At 46.8% G+C, this 13,643-nt stretch overlaps 1 protein-coding gene across 4 annotated transcripts in view; it reads right to left on the reverse strand.

Annotated features, from left to right (window-relative positions):
• The window catches only part of Tctn2 (tectonic family member 2), a 32,917-nt gene that overhangs the window by 18,174 nt on the left and 1,100 nt on the right, over positions 1-13,643 (reverse strand). For all 4 annotated transcript variants that reach the window (XR_009056833.1, XM_057764476.1, XM_057764475.1 and 1 more), the window contains exons 3-8: positions 13,504-13,580; positions 10,445-10,640; positions 7,418-7,518; positions 3,907-4,103; positions 3,019-3,142; positions 1,977-2,118 (exon numbers count right to left, since the gene is read on the reverse strand). Coding sequence is in view for 3 of the 4 variants with exons in the window: in XM_057764476.1 (XP_057620459.1) it covers positions 1,977-2,118; positions 3,019-3,142; positions 3,907-4,103; positions 7,418-7,518; positions 10,445-10,640; positions 13,504-13,580 (837 nt within the window). In the remaining variant the exon portion in view is untranslated. The remainder of the gene's footprint in view (positions 1-1,976; positions 2,119-3,018; positions 3,143-3,906; positions 4,104-7,417; positions 7,519-10,444; positions 10,641-13,503; positions 13,581-13,643) is intronic.

Raw genomic sequence — 13,643 nt, forward strand, 5'->3', positions numbered from 1 at the left:
ATAAATAAATAAGACTAGAGATTCAAAGGCTGGGGTGAAAACCTGCTAGCTCAGTAGCAACTGGCTAACCTCTCCTTGCTGGCATCTCTCCAAAACAGCATATCCTTTTGCTCTTTTTTCTTTTTTTTTTTTTTGCACAAAAAAGTCTGCACCACTTCAGATGCCCCCACTCCTGGTGTGTCTCTCCATCTCTCCAGGATGCCCTCTGATTCTCTCTGATCACTTTCTGACAACTAGTTGCTAACTGAGCCTCCTGACCCAAGGTTAATTTTATTTAATTACCACTAATGCAAACTTGGGGTTCACAGTGTGATTGAATTTCCCCTAACAAATTAACTTTCACAGAGACGTGTGGTCCCTCACGGTGCCCCTCACGTACTCACAGGGGTTTATGGAGCTAACAAGGAGCCAGGCTTTGTGATACACACGCCTCAAATCCCAGCATTCACAGGACGAAGGCTCAGAAGCTCAAGGTCACCCTCGGCTACACTATCTCAAAAGGAAGAGGAGACTGGCTGGGCAGTGGTGGCACACACCTTTAATCCCAGCCTGTGGGAAGCAGAGGCAGGTGGATCTCTGTGTGAGCTCGAGGCCAGCCTGGTCTACAGAGTGAGTTCCAGGACATCCAGGGCTACACAGAGAAACCCTGTCTCAAGTCCCCGCCCGCCCAAAAAAAGAAGAAAAAAAAAAAGAAAAAGGCTACTGGGCAGCCATGCCTGTGTGGAGGTCCTCCCCTCCCCTCTTACATCATCAGAGGCTGGGGTCCCTCTGTCCCAGCTGCTCACTATACCCACGAAGAGTCGGCACCAGCACTTGTGGTGCAGCCCCTTTGGGAGAGTCTGGGGTCCCTCAAACTGTCAACTAAACTACATGGCATGGCAATCCCACTTCATATCCCACAAAACTGTGTCTCCAGATGCTCGCTCCAGCACTGGTCATAAAACAAAAAGGTGACAACAAGCCAGGTATCTGTCGGTCACGAAATGCGGCTGAGCCACACAGCAGAATCCTCCTTGGCCCTAAAACAAAGTAAATAAGTCATGTGGCACAGGCATAACCTTTCAAAAGATGATGCTAATGTAAAGGTGTGCAGTGGGGGCGCACGCCTTCGATCACAGCATGCTAGAGGCAGAAGTTGGCACACACTAAGTTCAAGGCCAGCCTGTTCTACAGACTGAGTTCCAGAATAGCCAGGGATACACAAAGAAACTCTGTCTTGAAAAACAAAAAAAGATGATGCTAAGTGAAAGAAGTCAGACGTGAAGGCCACAGAGCAAAGTACAGGAGCAGAAGAAGTGGGGCGGGTGTGTGTGTGTATGAGATCCTGAATCAGTGTGTACTTTGACATGAGCTTGGACTCCGAGACCAATTGGCCCATAGGAAATTAGCAAAGCCATTACTCATATGGGCCAGCTCCAAAGAAGAATGAGTAGGCGTGTTTAGGAACTGTTCATCTGTGTGTGCAGAGACTAGCAACTGTAACTTCCTCTTGGATGCTGAGAGCCCGTGAGCCCACCTGTAGAGACCCACAGACTAGCCAGCCTCCCCCTGGCTGCAGTCACAGTGTGTCTCCATCCTTTGTTCAGAGGGAGCCAGCAGCAAAGCAACGGCCCCGCCGATGTGAAGTGCAGGGACAGACAAGAGCTCAGTAGCTCACTGCACAGAAAATGCCAGCTCCCTCTGCTGGTACTGAAAGGCCTGGGGCTCCTCAGGTGTGTAGGATGCACAGGATGGCACAGAAAGCCAATGTACTCACGTGACATTCTGGAGATCTGACTTAAGTCACAATAGAGACCTGGGGAGGGGATGGGACTCAGTGCCCAGAGCAGAGAAGAAAACACCAACCACATGTACAGGGTGCTGTCCAGTCAGACTGAACTTTTCTCGTGGAAAAAACCATCCTCAACCAACAGAGGAGCCATCACGGATGCAGAGCCAGAGGCTTACACACTGTTTTAACCGCAAAGGCAGCCTACCTCCCGCCGTGCGAATCTTCACATTCTCAGGGACAGTGCCATCTCGTTCTCGGTGCACTTCCAGATTGATGGTACATTCAATATCAAAATTCCTCAGGAAAGCCACTGGAGCATCCTGCAGACACTGTCCAGCCAGGGAGACCTAAGGGCGAGGAACCAACATGGTACACCAACTTCTTCTTCCTGTCTTAAAGACATTCTTTCTGCCAAGTGTGGTGCTCAAGTCTGCAATCCCAGGACTTGGGGGGCCCAGGCAGGGATGCACTAAATTCAGAACCAGGCTAGGCCACAGCGAGCCCTATTTCAATGCCACCCTACCCCACGTTGCTCTCTGCTGCCCACTGCTACTGCTGGACGATGTCAACAGTTAGTACTCAAGGTGACCGACTTTAGGGAGCCAAGATCTGGAAGCCACTACTCATAGAAGAGTTCTCTAATACACTCGGGGAAGGCCCCGGCCCTTCCACTAAAAAGTCACGATTATATTCAACCTCAGTTCTTCTCATCACAGCCTGAATTTTGAGGGAGACGGGAAAGCCTGGCATAACCATAAACTCTACTGCTAAGCATCCCCTCCTGACCCCCGACAGTTTCAACAACATAAAAGGTTTACAGAAATAATAAACCGTCATGCATCCCACGCTTTCCTCCCACGGGCATGGCCTCCTAATGATGACAGAGTTAGAAAAAACAAAGATTTCACGTCAGACTCTCTAACCTGAAAGGATGTTATACACAGTCACATACTTCTAGCTTCTTAGAAACTGCTGGGGCTGGGGATGTAGCCTGGTGGTGGAGCCCTTGATTGGCAAACACAAGGCCCTCAGTACCAGCCCCAGCAACACAAAACCACGCAACACTGAAAGGGGGCGAGGTGGAAACGGAGACTCTCCCCGTGATGATATACACGCTGTGATTAGTGAAGACGGGGTTAAGAAAGTCATTTCCATCTAGAGACTATTAGTTGTTAATGCACAGGAGGAAGACCAGCTGCTTAGGACGGACACTACTTGAATCTAAATGTGGAAATGGAAGGCGTTACCTGAGGGACAGTAAAATACCCCATTGTGGTCATGATGGGATCTCCTTGTTTGTAGTCAGCATCAGCAAAGTCTCTTAGGTCAAGGTGCAGATGGGCTTCAAAGGCGGGGTCACGTCTGGGGGAACTGCAAGTCCGCAAGAGAGATTGATTATCCATGGGCCCGCAGGGGTTTGCTTAGCCTATGTATAGGCTGAGGTTCCACCCCAACACCATAAAAATATGATTGATAATAGTTCAACAATGATCTGCAAAGAAACAAATCACCCTGTAATGCTTCCTCTCTGCTTTGCTATGTGTCTCATGTAGTCCAGGCTGGCCTCAAACTCTCTATGTAGCCAAGAATGACTTTGAACTCCTGATCCTCCTGCCTCTGCCTCCTCATTGCTGGGGTTTCAGGAATACAACACCAACCCCAGCTCTTCATTTTTTTTATTTACAAAGATCATCGTCATAAATTCTTCGGGGGGGGGGGGATGACAGTGACAACAGCAGCGCACGCCTTTAACCCCAGCACTCACGGGGCAGGGGCAGGAGGACCTCTGAACTCAAGACCAGTTCCAGGACAGTCAGGACTACACTGAGAAACCCTGTCTCCAAACAACAACAGCAACAACCACAACAACAATTTCAACACGATATTGAAGTATAAAACACAGAAAGTTCAAGTCCCTTTGGGCCCTTGGCACCCTTCCTCCATGCTGGAAAGTCACTGCCGACTGCTGGCTGCATCTGCTGGGTTCAGTTCTTTCTAACACTTTGAGAGAAATGGCCTCACTAACTGCAAACCAGTATGACTTTTTTAAGGTACTGAGAAGAAATGTGACCCAAGCCAAGTGGAGGAAACCTGGTGGCGCTAGAAACAGGTCCCTCCAGGCAGCGGCTACTCACATGGCACCATGATAGAAGTAACCGAGGAAAGGCGAAGTGGAGGGGGGTGACTGCACACACAGGAAAGGAAACCAGTCCGGGGTCTCGTGAGTGGTGCCCACAGCACAGCGGTGGTCGAAGGGAGGGTTGACGTCCCCTCCGAACACACCAGAGAAGCAGGACTGCTGGAACAGCTCCTTTACTTCAGGCTGGCAGTCCTTGGAAACAGACGAAAGGACAGTGACAGTGAGGGCGCATGCTTGCAGCAAGCATGACAACATGCTCTCTGATGCTACCAGCCTGCAACCCCGTAGCTGAGAAAGCAATACGTCTCCATCTCCTCCCAAAGTGCTTTGCGGTGCAAGAAGAGCTCCTTGGGGATATGAAGGAGGTGCGGTCAGTAAAAATGCTTGCCACACAACAGGACCTGAGTTTAACTTCAAGGACCTCCATAGAAAGGCAAGGTGTGGAGGCCCATGATTATAATTCTAGTCCTGGGGAGACAGAAAGAGGGGGATCCCTGGGGCTCACTAGACAGCCAGCCTAGCCTACTCTGCCAGCTGCAGGTTCAGTGAGGAGTCCTGTCTCCAAAGAAAGAAGGATGCACGGTCCTAAGGCATAGCATCCAAGGTTGTCCTCGGGCTTCTGCAAATGTGTGCATGCATGAGCAACAACAACAACACACACACACAGTTCCTTAGTCAACTCCCTAGTGAAGTCCCAGGCAGAAACTTCCAGCCTTCAAAGGAATAAGCCTCAAGCTGGGCGGTAGTGGCACATGTCTTTAATACCGGAATTTGAGAGGCAGAGGCAGGTAGAACTCTGTGAGCTGGAGACTGGCTTGGGCTACAGAGCAAGCTCCAGGACAGCCACGGCTATTACAGAGAAACCCTTTCTCAAAAAACCACACCCATACCAAAAAAGAATAAGAGCCAGGTGTATAATCTTAGCTACTCAGGAATCTGAGGAAGGAGGATCAAAAGCTCAAGACTAGCCTCGGCAACTTAGCAAGACTCTGTCTCAAAATTTAAAAAGGAACAGAGAAGAGCTGGGTGCATTACCCAGGGGGGTCCTCAGATGTGTGAGGCCTACATTCAATCCCAGTACCTCAAACTCAAAATCAACATCGTGCATAAAGTATAAGTTGGGGTCATCTGAAGACATCATCGACACAAAATACGTTTGGTGTGTATGTCTACTTATTATTTGAGTCAAGGGCTCTCTGGCTGGAACTCACAGGGTAGACCAAGCTAGCCTCAGATTCACAGAGATCCCCCTGCCTCTGCCTCCTGTGTGCTGGGATTAAGCATGAACACCATGTTCTGTCCACTATTGCCTTTTGGTTTCTTAGTTATTTAGAGGCAGGGTCTCACTGAGAAGCTCTAGGACTAACTATACAGACCGGGAATTTTTTTTAAAGTAATGCTTATTTTTTGTGTGTGGGTGTTTTGCCTACATGCATGCCTGTGCATACATGTGCACCATCACATTTGACCCTGCTCTTCTGTTATGAGAGAGCCTCACTATGCAGACCAGGCCAGCTTCACGTTCATGACGATTCTCAGGTTTAACCTCCCCGGAGCAAGGCTCACCAGAGTGTGGTACCACACTTGCCAGTAGAGTGGTAAATCCTAACAGTAGTGGCTAATAGAATATACAATACAACCAGCTCCAAGGGCAGGGAGGAAGGAGGTCACATCACTGTTAGTGACAGGCTGGGTACAGCCTGGCAGTGCCATGTGTCACCTGCCACCTGATTATGTAACTACACCGATGGTGGTGGACCATAGTGACACACAGTGCATGTCACTCTAACACAATGACATTGTGGACAGGTTTTTCTGAGAGCCATTTCTTTTGTTTGAAGGTCTCGTGTACCCCAAGCCGCCCTATAATCTGAAGTTGCTGCTGCTGAACTGTAGCCCCTGACCCTCCTGCCTCCACCTCCCCAGAGCTATGGCGATGTGTTCCCTGGTGTGTGTTTACCTCTCAAAAGATCAAAATTAGGTATCACATACCCGGGGGGGGGTGACATTACATATCGCTGGGGGCGGGGTGAAGGGTTGTTTTATTTGGCATGGTATCAAACATCTGTCAGTCTAAGTACTTGGAAGGTGGAAGCAGAAGAGAATCAGGAATGAAGGTTATCCGCAGCTGCAGGTACGTGAGACCCTATCTCAAAACAACTAAGTTCCGGGCAGTGGTGGTGCACGCCTTTAATCCCAGCACTCGGGAGGCAGGAGCAGGGGGATAACTGTGAGTTCGAGGCCAGCCTGAACTACAGAGCTAGTTACAGATTAACCAACATTACACAGTGAGACTCAAAGCAAATGAACAAAAACACCAAAATACTGCATTTTCCCAGGGGGAGAAGCAAAAAAAAAAAACAAAAAAAAAACCAAAAACCAAAAAACCACATGCATTCATTGGGACACCATGGGTACTAGCAAACATTCTTCTCATTTCTCTTAAATTTAACATTTTACGATAGGTATTAGAAACCAGGTAGGTGTGGAGCTGGACGGTGGTGGTGCACACCTTTAATCCCAGCACTCAGAGGAGGCAGGTGAAAGAAAAAGAGATAGATAGATAGATAGATAGATAGATAGATAGATAGATAGATAGATAGATAGATAGATAGATAATAGATAGAGAACAGGTGTCGAGGTTTGTGCCTACAATCTTGGCACTCAGGGAAGCTGAGGAAGCCAGACAGACTTAGGCTACATAGTGAGACCTTGTCACACACACACACACACACACATACACACACACAACAGGAGGGTGTGTGTGTTTCCCATGTGACTCAGCATGCAAAGCTGATTACTGCCAAAGGTGACAACTTAGGCTTGATTCTGGAACCTCAAGTTGTTCCCTGACCTTCACATATACACTGTGACATAAGCCTCTATAATGCCCCACAAACACACCACACCATATGCCAAAAACAAGTGCAGTAAAATCATCCTCTAGCTACAGCTTTTCCAAATGTGACTTTATCCAAAGACACATTCTTTTCTCTTTCCTCCACAAACTGCACAAACAATACTAGAAGAGAAAATACTCAGTAAAAAACACAGTTTTCTGGTTGGAGATAGAGGCAGGAGGATCGAGAGTTCAAGGCTACTCCCTCTGCCAGCTTGGGCTGCACAGGACCCTATCTGAAAAAACAAACAAGCAAACACACACACACCACCCACCAACAACAAAAACAAAAAAAACAGGGTTAGAGAGATGGCTCAGGGGTTGAGAGCACTGTTTGCTCTTCCAGAGGAACCATGTTCAATTCCCAGCAGCCACATGGCAACTCACAACTGTCTGTAACCCCAGTTCCAGGGGACCTGACACTCTCACACAGACATAAACACAGGCAAAACACCAATGCACATAAAAATAAAAAAAAATCTTTAAAAACAAAAAAACAATAATTTGTAAAATGAAATATAATCTCTGTCATCACCTATCCAAAGCTGCTAGGGGCGACTGTTGTCCCAGATGCTCTCAGGTAGCCTGGCAAACAGAAAGAACTCACTTGGTCACAGCAGCAGCGAATGTCACAGGCCTTGGCTGTCAAGTCGCAAGGGCAGGGACCCAGAGGCTGATAGACTTGGTTAGGAATGACGGTCATGTTATCTGAAAAGTACATACAGCAGAAAAGGTTCAGCTAGGAAACAAAGCATGGACAGTTCTTGAGATTCACAAAAAGGCTGAATCACAATGTGTAAGGTTGTGCGTGCATGCGTGTGCGTGTACATGCATGTGTATGTGTGTATGCACATGTGCAAGTGTGTGGAAGCAGAGCCCCATGTCAGGTGTTTTCTCTTTACCTTAGTTGTTGGTGGTTTTGGTTGGGTCTCACTATATAGGCCTGGCTGTCCTTGAACTCACAGATTCACTTGCCTCTGCCTCCAAAGAACTAGGATTACAGGTACGCACCATCATGCCAGGCATTCTATCTTATGTTTCTTTTTTATTATTATTATTATTTTAAAGATTTGTTTATTAATTAGTATACAGTGTTCTGTCTGTGTGTATGCCTGCAGGCCAGAAGAGGACACCAGACCTCATTACAGATGGTTGTGAGCCACCATGTGGTTGCTGGGAATTAAACTCAGGACCTCTGGAAGATCAGCCAGTGCTCTTAGCTGCTGAGCCATCTCTCCAGCCCCACCTTATGTTTCTAAAGCAGGGTCTCTCACGGAACCTGGAACTCTCTGAACTGGCTAGGCTGGGTGGACATGAAAACCTAGTATGGAAAATACTTCAAAGATTTATTTTGGCTGGGTGGTGGTAGACATCTTTAATCCCAGCACTCAGGAGGCAGAGTCAGGTGGATTACAGTCAGAGCTACACAAAGAAACCCTGTCTCAAAAAAAAAAAATTTTTTTTAAATTATGGTGGGGAAGGTGTACATGAGTACGGGTTCCAGGGAGACTGTGGGAGCCTCCGAAGCTGCAGTCCCACATCTGTGATGGGGGACTAGGACCTGCATCCGGTCCTCTGGAAGCGCAGCACATGCTCTTGGTCACTGAGCATCTGTAGCCCACGGAGGAAACACTGTCAAGCAAGCCTCTGAATCGAATCGTGGCTACCACGAGGGCCTCCTGCAAGTACTTCCTCTTCACGGATTTTCTCCAGATTTTCTGAGGACGCACTGAATATCTTCTTGGTTTATTCTGAATTTTAAGCATTAAAAAACAAACAACAACAACAAAAACCTCTAAAATTAAAACCACTGCTTTCTTCAGAAAGATTCCTTTTTCTTCCTTTAATAAGTGTTTGAGCTGAGTGTGTGGCTCATGCCTGTCATCCCAGCACTTGGGAGGCAAAGGCAGGAGGGTCAGGATTCAGGCTAGCCTCAGGTACACAGTGAACTCAAGGTCTATGTGAGTCTCTGTCTCAAAATATCATGGTAGTGCCCACCCATGATCGTAGCCCTCAGTCGAGGCAGGATGGTTTGAAGTAGAGACTAACCTTGGCTACCAGGTAAGATCAAGGCCAGCCATAGCTACTCAGGCAAGAGATGCTGGAGTCTGCTGCAGGCAAGAGAACCATGGTGGTAGCACTTGTTATAGCAGGCCATTCCCCACGCCTTTTATTTTATTATTTTTTAATATATTTTAATTGTATTCTTTTTTAATATTTTTATTTTTATTTATTATGTATACAATATTCTATCTGTATGTCTGCAGGCCAGAAGAGGGCACCAGACCTCATTACAGATGGTTGTGAGCCACCATGTGGTTGCCAGGAATTGAACTCAGGACCTTTGGAAGAGCAGGCAATGCTCTTAACCACTGAGCCATCTCTCCAGCCCCCCCACACACACCTTTTATTTAAGAAACATGGTATTACATAGCTCAGATTGTCCTCAAACTTACTGTGTAACCAAGAATGACCTTGGATTTTCTGATTCTCCTGCCTCGGCCTCCCAGGGTTGGGATTACAGACAAGCATGACCTTGCTTAGTTTCTGCGTTACTGAGAATTGAACCCACGCTTTGTGGGGTAGGCATGCACTCTCTCATGTGAGCTGCACACACAGTCTCTCTCTCTCTCTGAGTTTTAAAAAGAAGTTTATTATAGATTCATAGGTGTGAGCTTAAGAGGGAGAGAGAGAGAGAGAGAGACAAGTCATTTGAGCGAGTACAGAGGTTGGCCACGTGGTGGCCCAACAGCTCCATAGAGAGCATGTGCTTAGGCTAGGCCGGCGTCTGAATGGCAGAAGAGGAGGAGTGCTGTACCTTCCGAGTCACACTGAAAAAGGTGGCCCGCCTCCATCAGTGTGGTTCAATTAGAGCAGAGACATGGGGATCGATGCATGGAAACAAATTTTACCTTCTCCCCAAAAGGACTTAAAGTTGTTTACAAAAGGTACATCAGGAGAGCCAGATAATTGTGTGTGTGTGTGTGTGTGTGTGAGAGAGAGAGAGAGAGAGAGAGACAGACAGACAGACAGACAGACAGACAGACAGACAGAGTGAGTTTGAGACAAGGTCTCATTTGTAGCTCTGACTGTAGTGAAACTCGCTCTGTAGACCAGACTGGCCTTGAACTCACAGAGATCCACCTGCCTCTACCTCCCCAGTGCCGGGATTAAAGGTGTATGCCACCAGTTGCTTGGCTAGATCTTAATTAAATAAAATGATACAAAGTAAAAAACCTCAAAAGCAAACAAACAAAAATAGTACATTGAGGAAGGCAGGGGAGGAGAAATGGCTCAGTGGTTAAGAGAACTCACTGTTCTTGCAGAGGACTAAAGTTCTGCATGGAATTCCAGGTACTTGAGATCTGATGCCCTCTTCTGGTCTCTTCAGGGTACTGCATATATATGGCACACAAATTCACCCAAACACACATACACACACATACAAATTAAAAAGAAAACTTAACTCAAGAGGCAGTGGCAGGAAGATTTCTGTGATTCAAGGACAACCTGTTCTACACAGTGAGTTCTAGACCAACTCTAAGTTACACAATAAGATCCTGTCTCAAACAAAAACAACCACAAAATAACAACATAGAGCCACGTCTAGTATCTGTCCACAGACATCACTTGCCTGATGCATTGTGGGTCACAGACGCATTGGGATAAATCTCCACCTGAATGAGCAGATGTGCTAAACAGGATGCATTGTGGGATGCCGAAACCAGCAGCGTCTGCACGAGGCACGGGAGCTCCGAGAAGGAGGCAGTCTCGTTTGAGGAACGCCAGTCCAGGCCCCTCTTCCACCGGACCGTCACTTCCAGCGCGTGCTGGAAGGAAAACATGGCTGTGTCTTTAAAGTGTCTCACAGTGAGCATCTCTAGTGATGAGATGATGAAACAGAAAACATTGTAAACTCACACATGAGCCTTGCATCGTTTTACCAAGATGGCTCAACTGACAGAAGGAGAACTGGCGATACAAAGACAGCAGCCTTCTCTTCACTTCCAAACAACCTGTGGTACCCAAGCTCCGGACCTCCTCATGATTACCTTCGTTATTCAGTGTGTATATACATACATGCACGTGACTGTGGCTGGCACTGAACTGAGGGCTTCACACATGCCAGACAAGCACTCTACCAGCCGAGCCACATTCCCTGACTAATTCCTGATTTTTAAAATTTTTCCTTTTTACTTATGTGTGTGTTTATATGTATATATGCTGTGTGTGTGTGTGTGTGTGTGTGTGTGTGTGTGTGTGTGTGTGTGTGTGTAGGTATCAACAGAGGCCTGAAAAGAATGCTGGATGCTTAGGGTTGGAGAGATGGCTCAGAGGGTAAGAGCACTCGCTGCTCTTCTAGAGGACCCAGGTTCATTTCCCAGCACCCACATGGCAGCTCACAACTGTCTGTAATTCCAGTTCCAGGGTATCTGACACCCTCCCAAAACAGCAATGTAAATAAAATAAAAATAAATTATTATTTTAAAAAAAGAATGTGGGATGTCCCGGAGCTAGAGTTGCAGGTGTTTGTTGGCCACCTTGTGTGTCAGGATCTCACTGTGTACTTCTGCTGGTATTGAACTTGCCATGTAAACCAAGCTGACCTCAAACTCACAGAGATCCACCTGACTCTGTTTCCCAAGTGCTGGGACTAAAGCTGTGCCCCGCCATACCCACCCCCATTTCCTAATCTTACTCATACACATACATATACATATGTGGTAGCTTGAATGTAATTGGTCCTCATAGGCTCATAGGGAGTGGCACTGTTAGGAGGTGTGGCCTTGTTGGAGAAAGTGTGCCACTGTGGAGTTAGGCTTTGAGGTCTCATATCCTGAAGCCATGCCCCATGTCTCAATTCACTTCCTGTTCCCTTTGGATCAAGATATAGAACTCTCAGCTCCTTCTCCAGCACAATGTCTGCCTGCTTATGACCATGACCCACCATGATGATAATGGACAAAACCTCTGAACTGTAAGCCACCCTTAAATGTTTCCTTTATAAAAGTTGCCGTGGTCATGGTGTCTCTTCATAGCAATAGAAACCCTAAGACTCTGTGTGTGTGTGTATATACACATACATATGTGTGTGTTTTAATATAAAACTAAATATATATGTTTTATATTATGTGCACGGGTGTTCTGCCAGTGTGGATGTCTGTGAACCAGCCCTGGGTCCTCTGCAAGAACATGAGAAACCACTGAAGTATCTCTCTGGCTCCCCTCCACCTTATCCTCATCTTAAACATAAAAGCAAACAACTTCTGGACACTTAGAGAAAGGTAAACACAGGTCCAGTATTTGGAGCCAGTTTGCCGAGAAGACTTTTGAGGCAGAAGATGGGAACAGAGCTCCGCTTCTCTCAGGGTGGCCCTGAACTGCTAAGTGTCCATCCCTAAAACAGTCTTTCTCACTTGTGTATCCCTTGCATCCATACTAAGTCCACTAAGCACTTGGTAAACATTTATTCAGTAGGAGATGCCTCATCTCATAAGTCTAAAAAAAATTAGTGCCTAGATAGGTGGTGGTGGTGCACACCTTTAATCCCAGCCCTTCAGAGACAGAGGCAGGTGAATCTCTGTGAGTTCAAAGCCAGCCTGGTCTACAGAGCTAGTTTCAAGACAGGCTCCAAAACTACACAGAGAACCCCTGTCTCAAATAAATAAATAAATGATAAATAAATAAGTTTCATGCTTTTTACTTTGTTTTGATCTGTTTTGTTTTTGTTGTTGTTGTTGTTTTGGTTTTTCGAGACAGGGTTTCTCTGTATCTTTGGTGTCTGTCTGGAAACTCGCTCTCTAGATGGGGCTGGCCTCAAACTCACAGAGATCTCTGCCTCCCAAGAGCTGTGATTAAAGGCGAGCACCATCACTGCCTAGCTTGTTTTTCCCTTTTAGGTAAGGTCTCACTATGTAAAACAGGCTGTCCTATATGCCTGAATGCTCTACCTGTAACATATCCAAACACACCAGTAACGCTAAGGTAAGAACTTCATGCTAGATAGGGATCTACACTGATAGCCCACAATTCCAGATAATTCCAGATAATATTGAATATGGAACTGTTGCAGGATGTTTAACTATGCAAATATGTTGAGGAATATTTGTTTAACCACATACAGATGTGTTGATGTGCTGCTGTTTTACCTTGCCTGCCTAAGGCACCCGACTGATCTAATAAAAAGTTGAACAGCCAATAACGAGAGAGGAGGCATAGGCAGGACTTCTGGGCAGGGAGAGTAAACAGAAGAAATTCACGCTGGGGGTGGGGAGAAAGAGAGGCCAGGCAGACACAGAGGAAGCAGGAAAGTAGGACATAGTAGGACATACAGAATGAAAGAAAGGTAAAAGGCCCTGAGGCAGAATGTAGATGACTAAGAACAGGTTAGATTATGTTACAAGAGCCAGTGGGAGAAGCGTAAGCTGAGGCTGAGCATTCATAATCATTAATAAGTCTCCATGCCTTTATCTGGGAGTTGTTGGTTGGTGGCCCAAAGAAAATTCCACTTACATGGAACATGGAATGTCAGATCACAAGAACACCTGGGAGCTGACAGGACCTGAGTTTGATCCCCAGCTACACACACACACACACACACATGCACACACACGCACGCACACGCGCACACCTGCACAAAGCCTACACAAGAGGCCTCTACAGATGCAATAGAGCTTTTGTCTCAGGTCTTACCACACCGGGGCTCACAGTCACATTCCAATCTCCCGTCTCATTGCTGAGACTACCACAAGTAGGAACTGGCAACACTCCTAAGGGGAAAATTAGAACACAAGGCATCAGCGTCCGGCAGTTAAGGGGTCGAGAGTCCTAGG

Source organism: Chionomys nivalis, chromosome 3 (assembly GCF_950005125.1).
Source record: "Chionomys nivalis chromosome 3, mChiNiv1.1, whole genome shotgun sequence".
Classification (NCBI taxonomy): Eukaryota; Metazoa; Chordata; class Mammalia; order Rodentia; family Cricetidae; genus Chionomys; species Chionomys nivalis.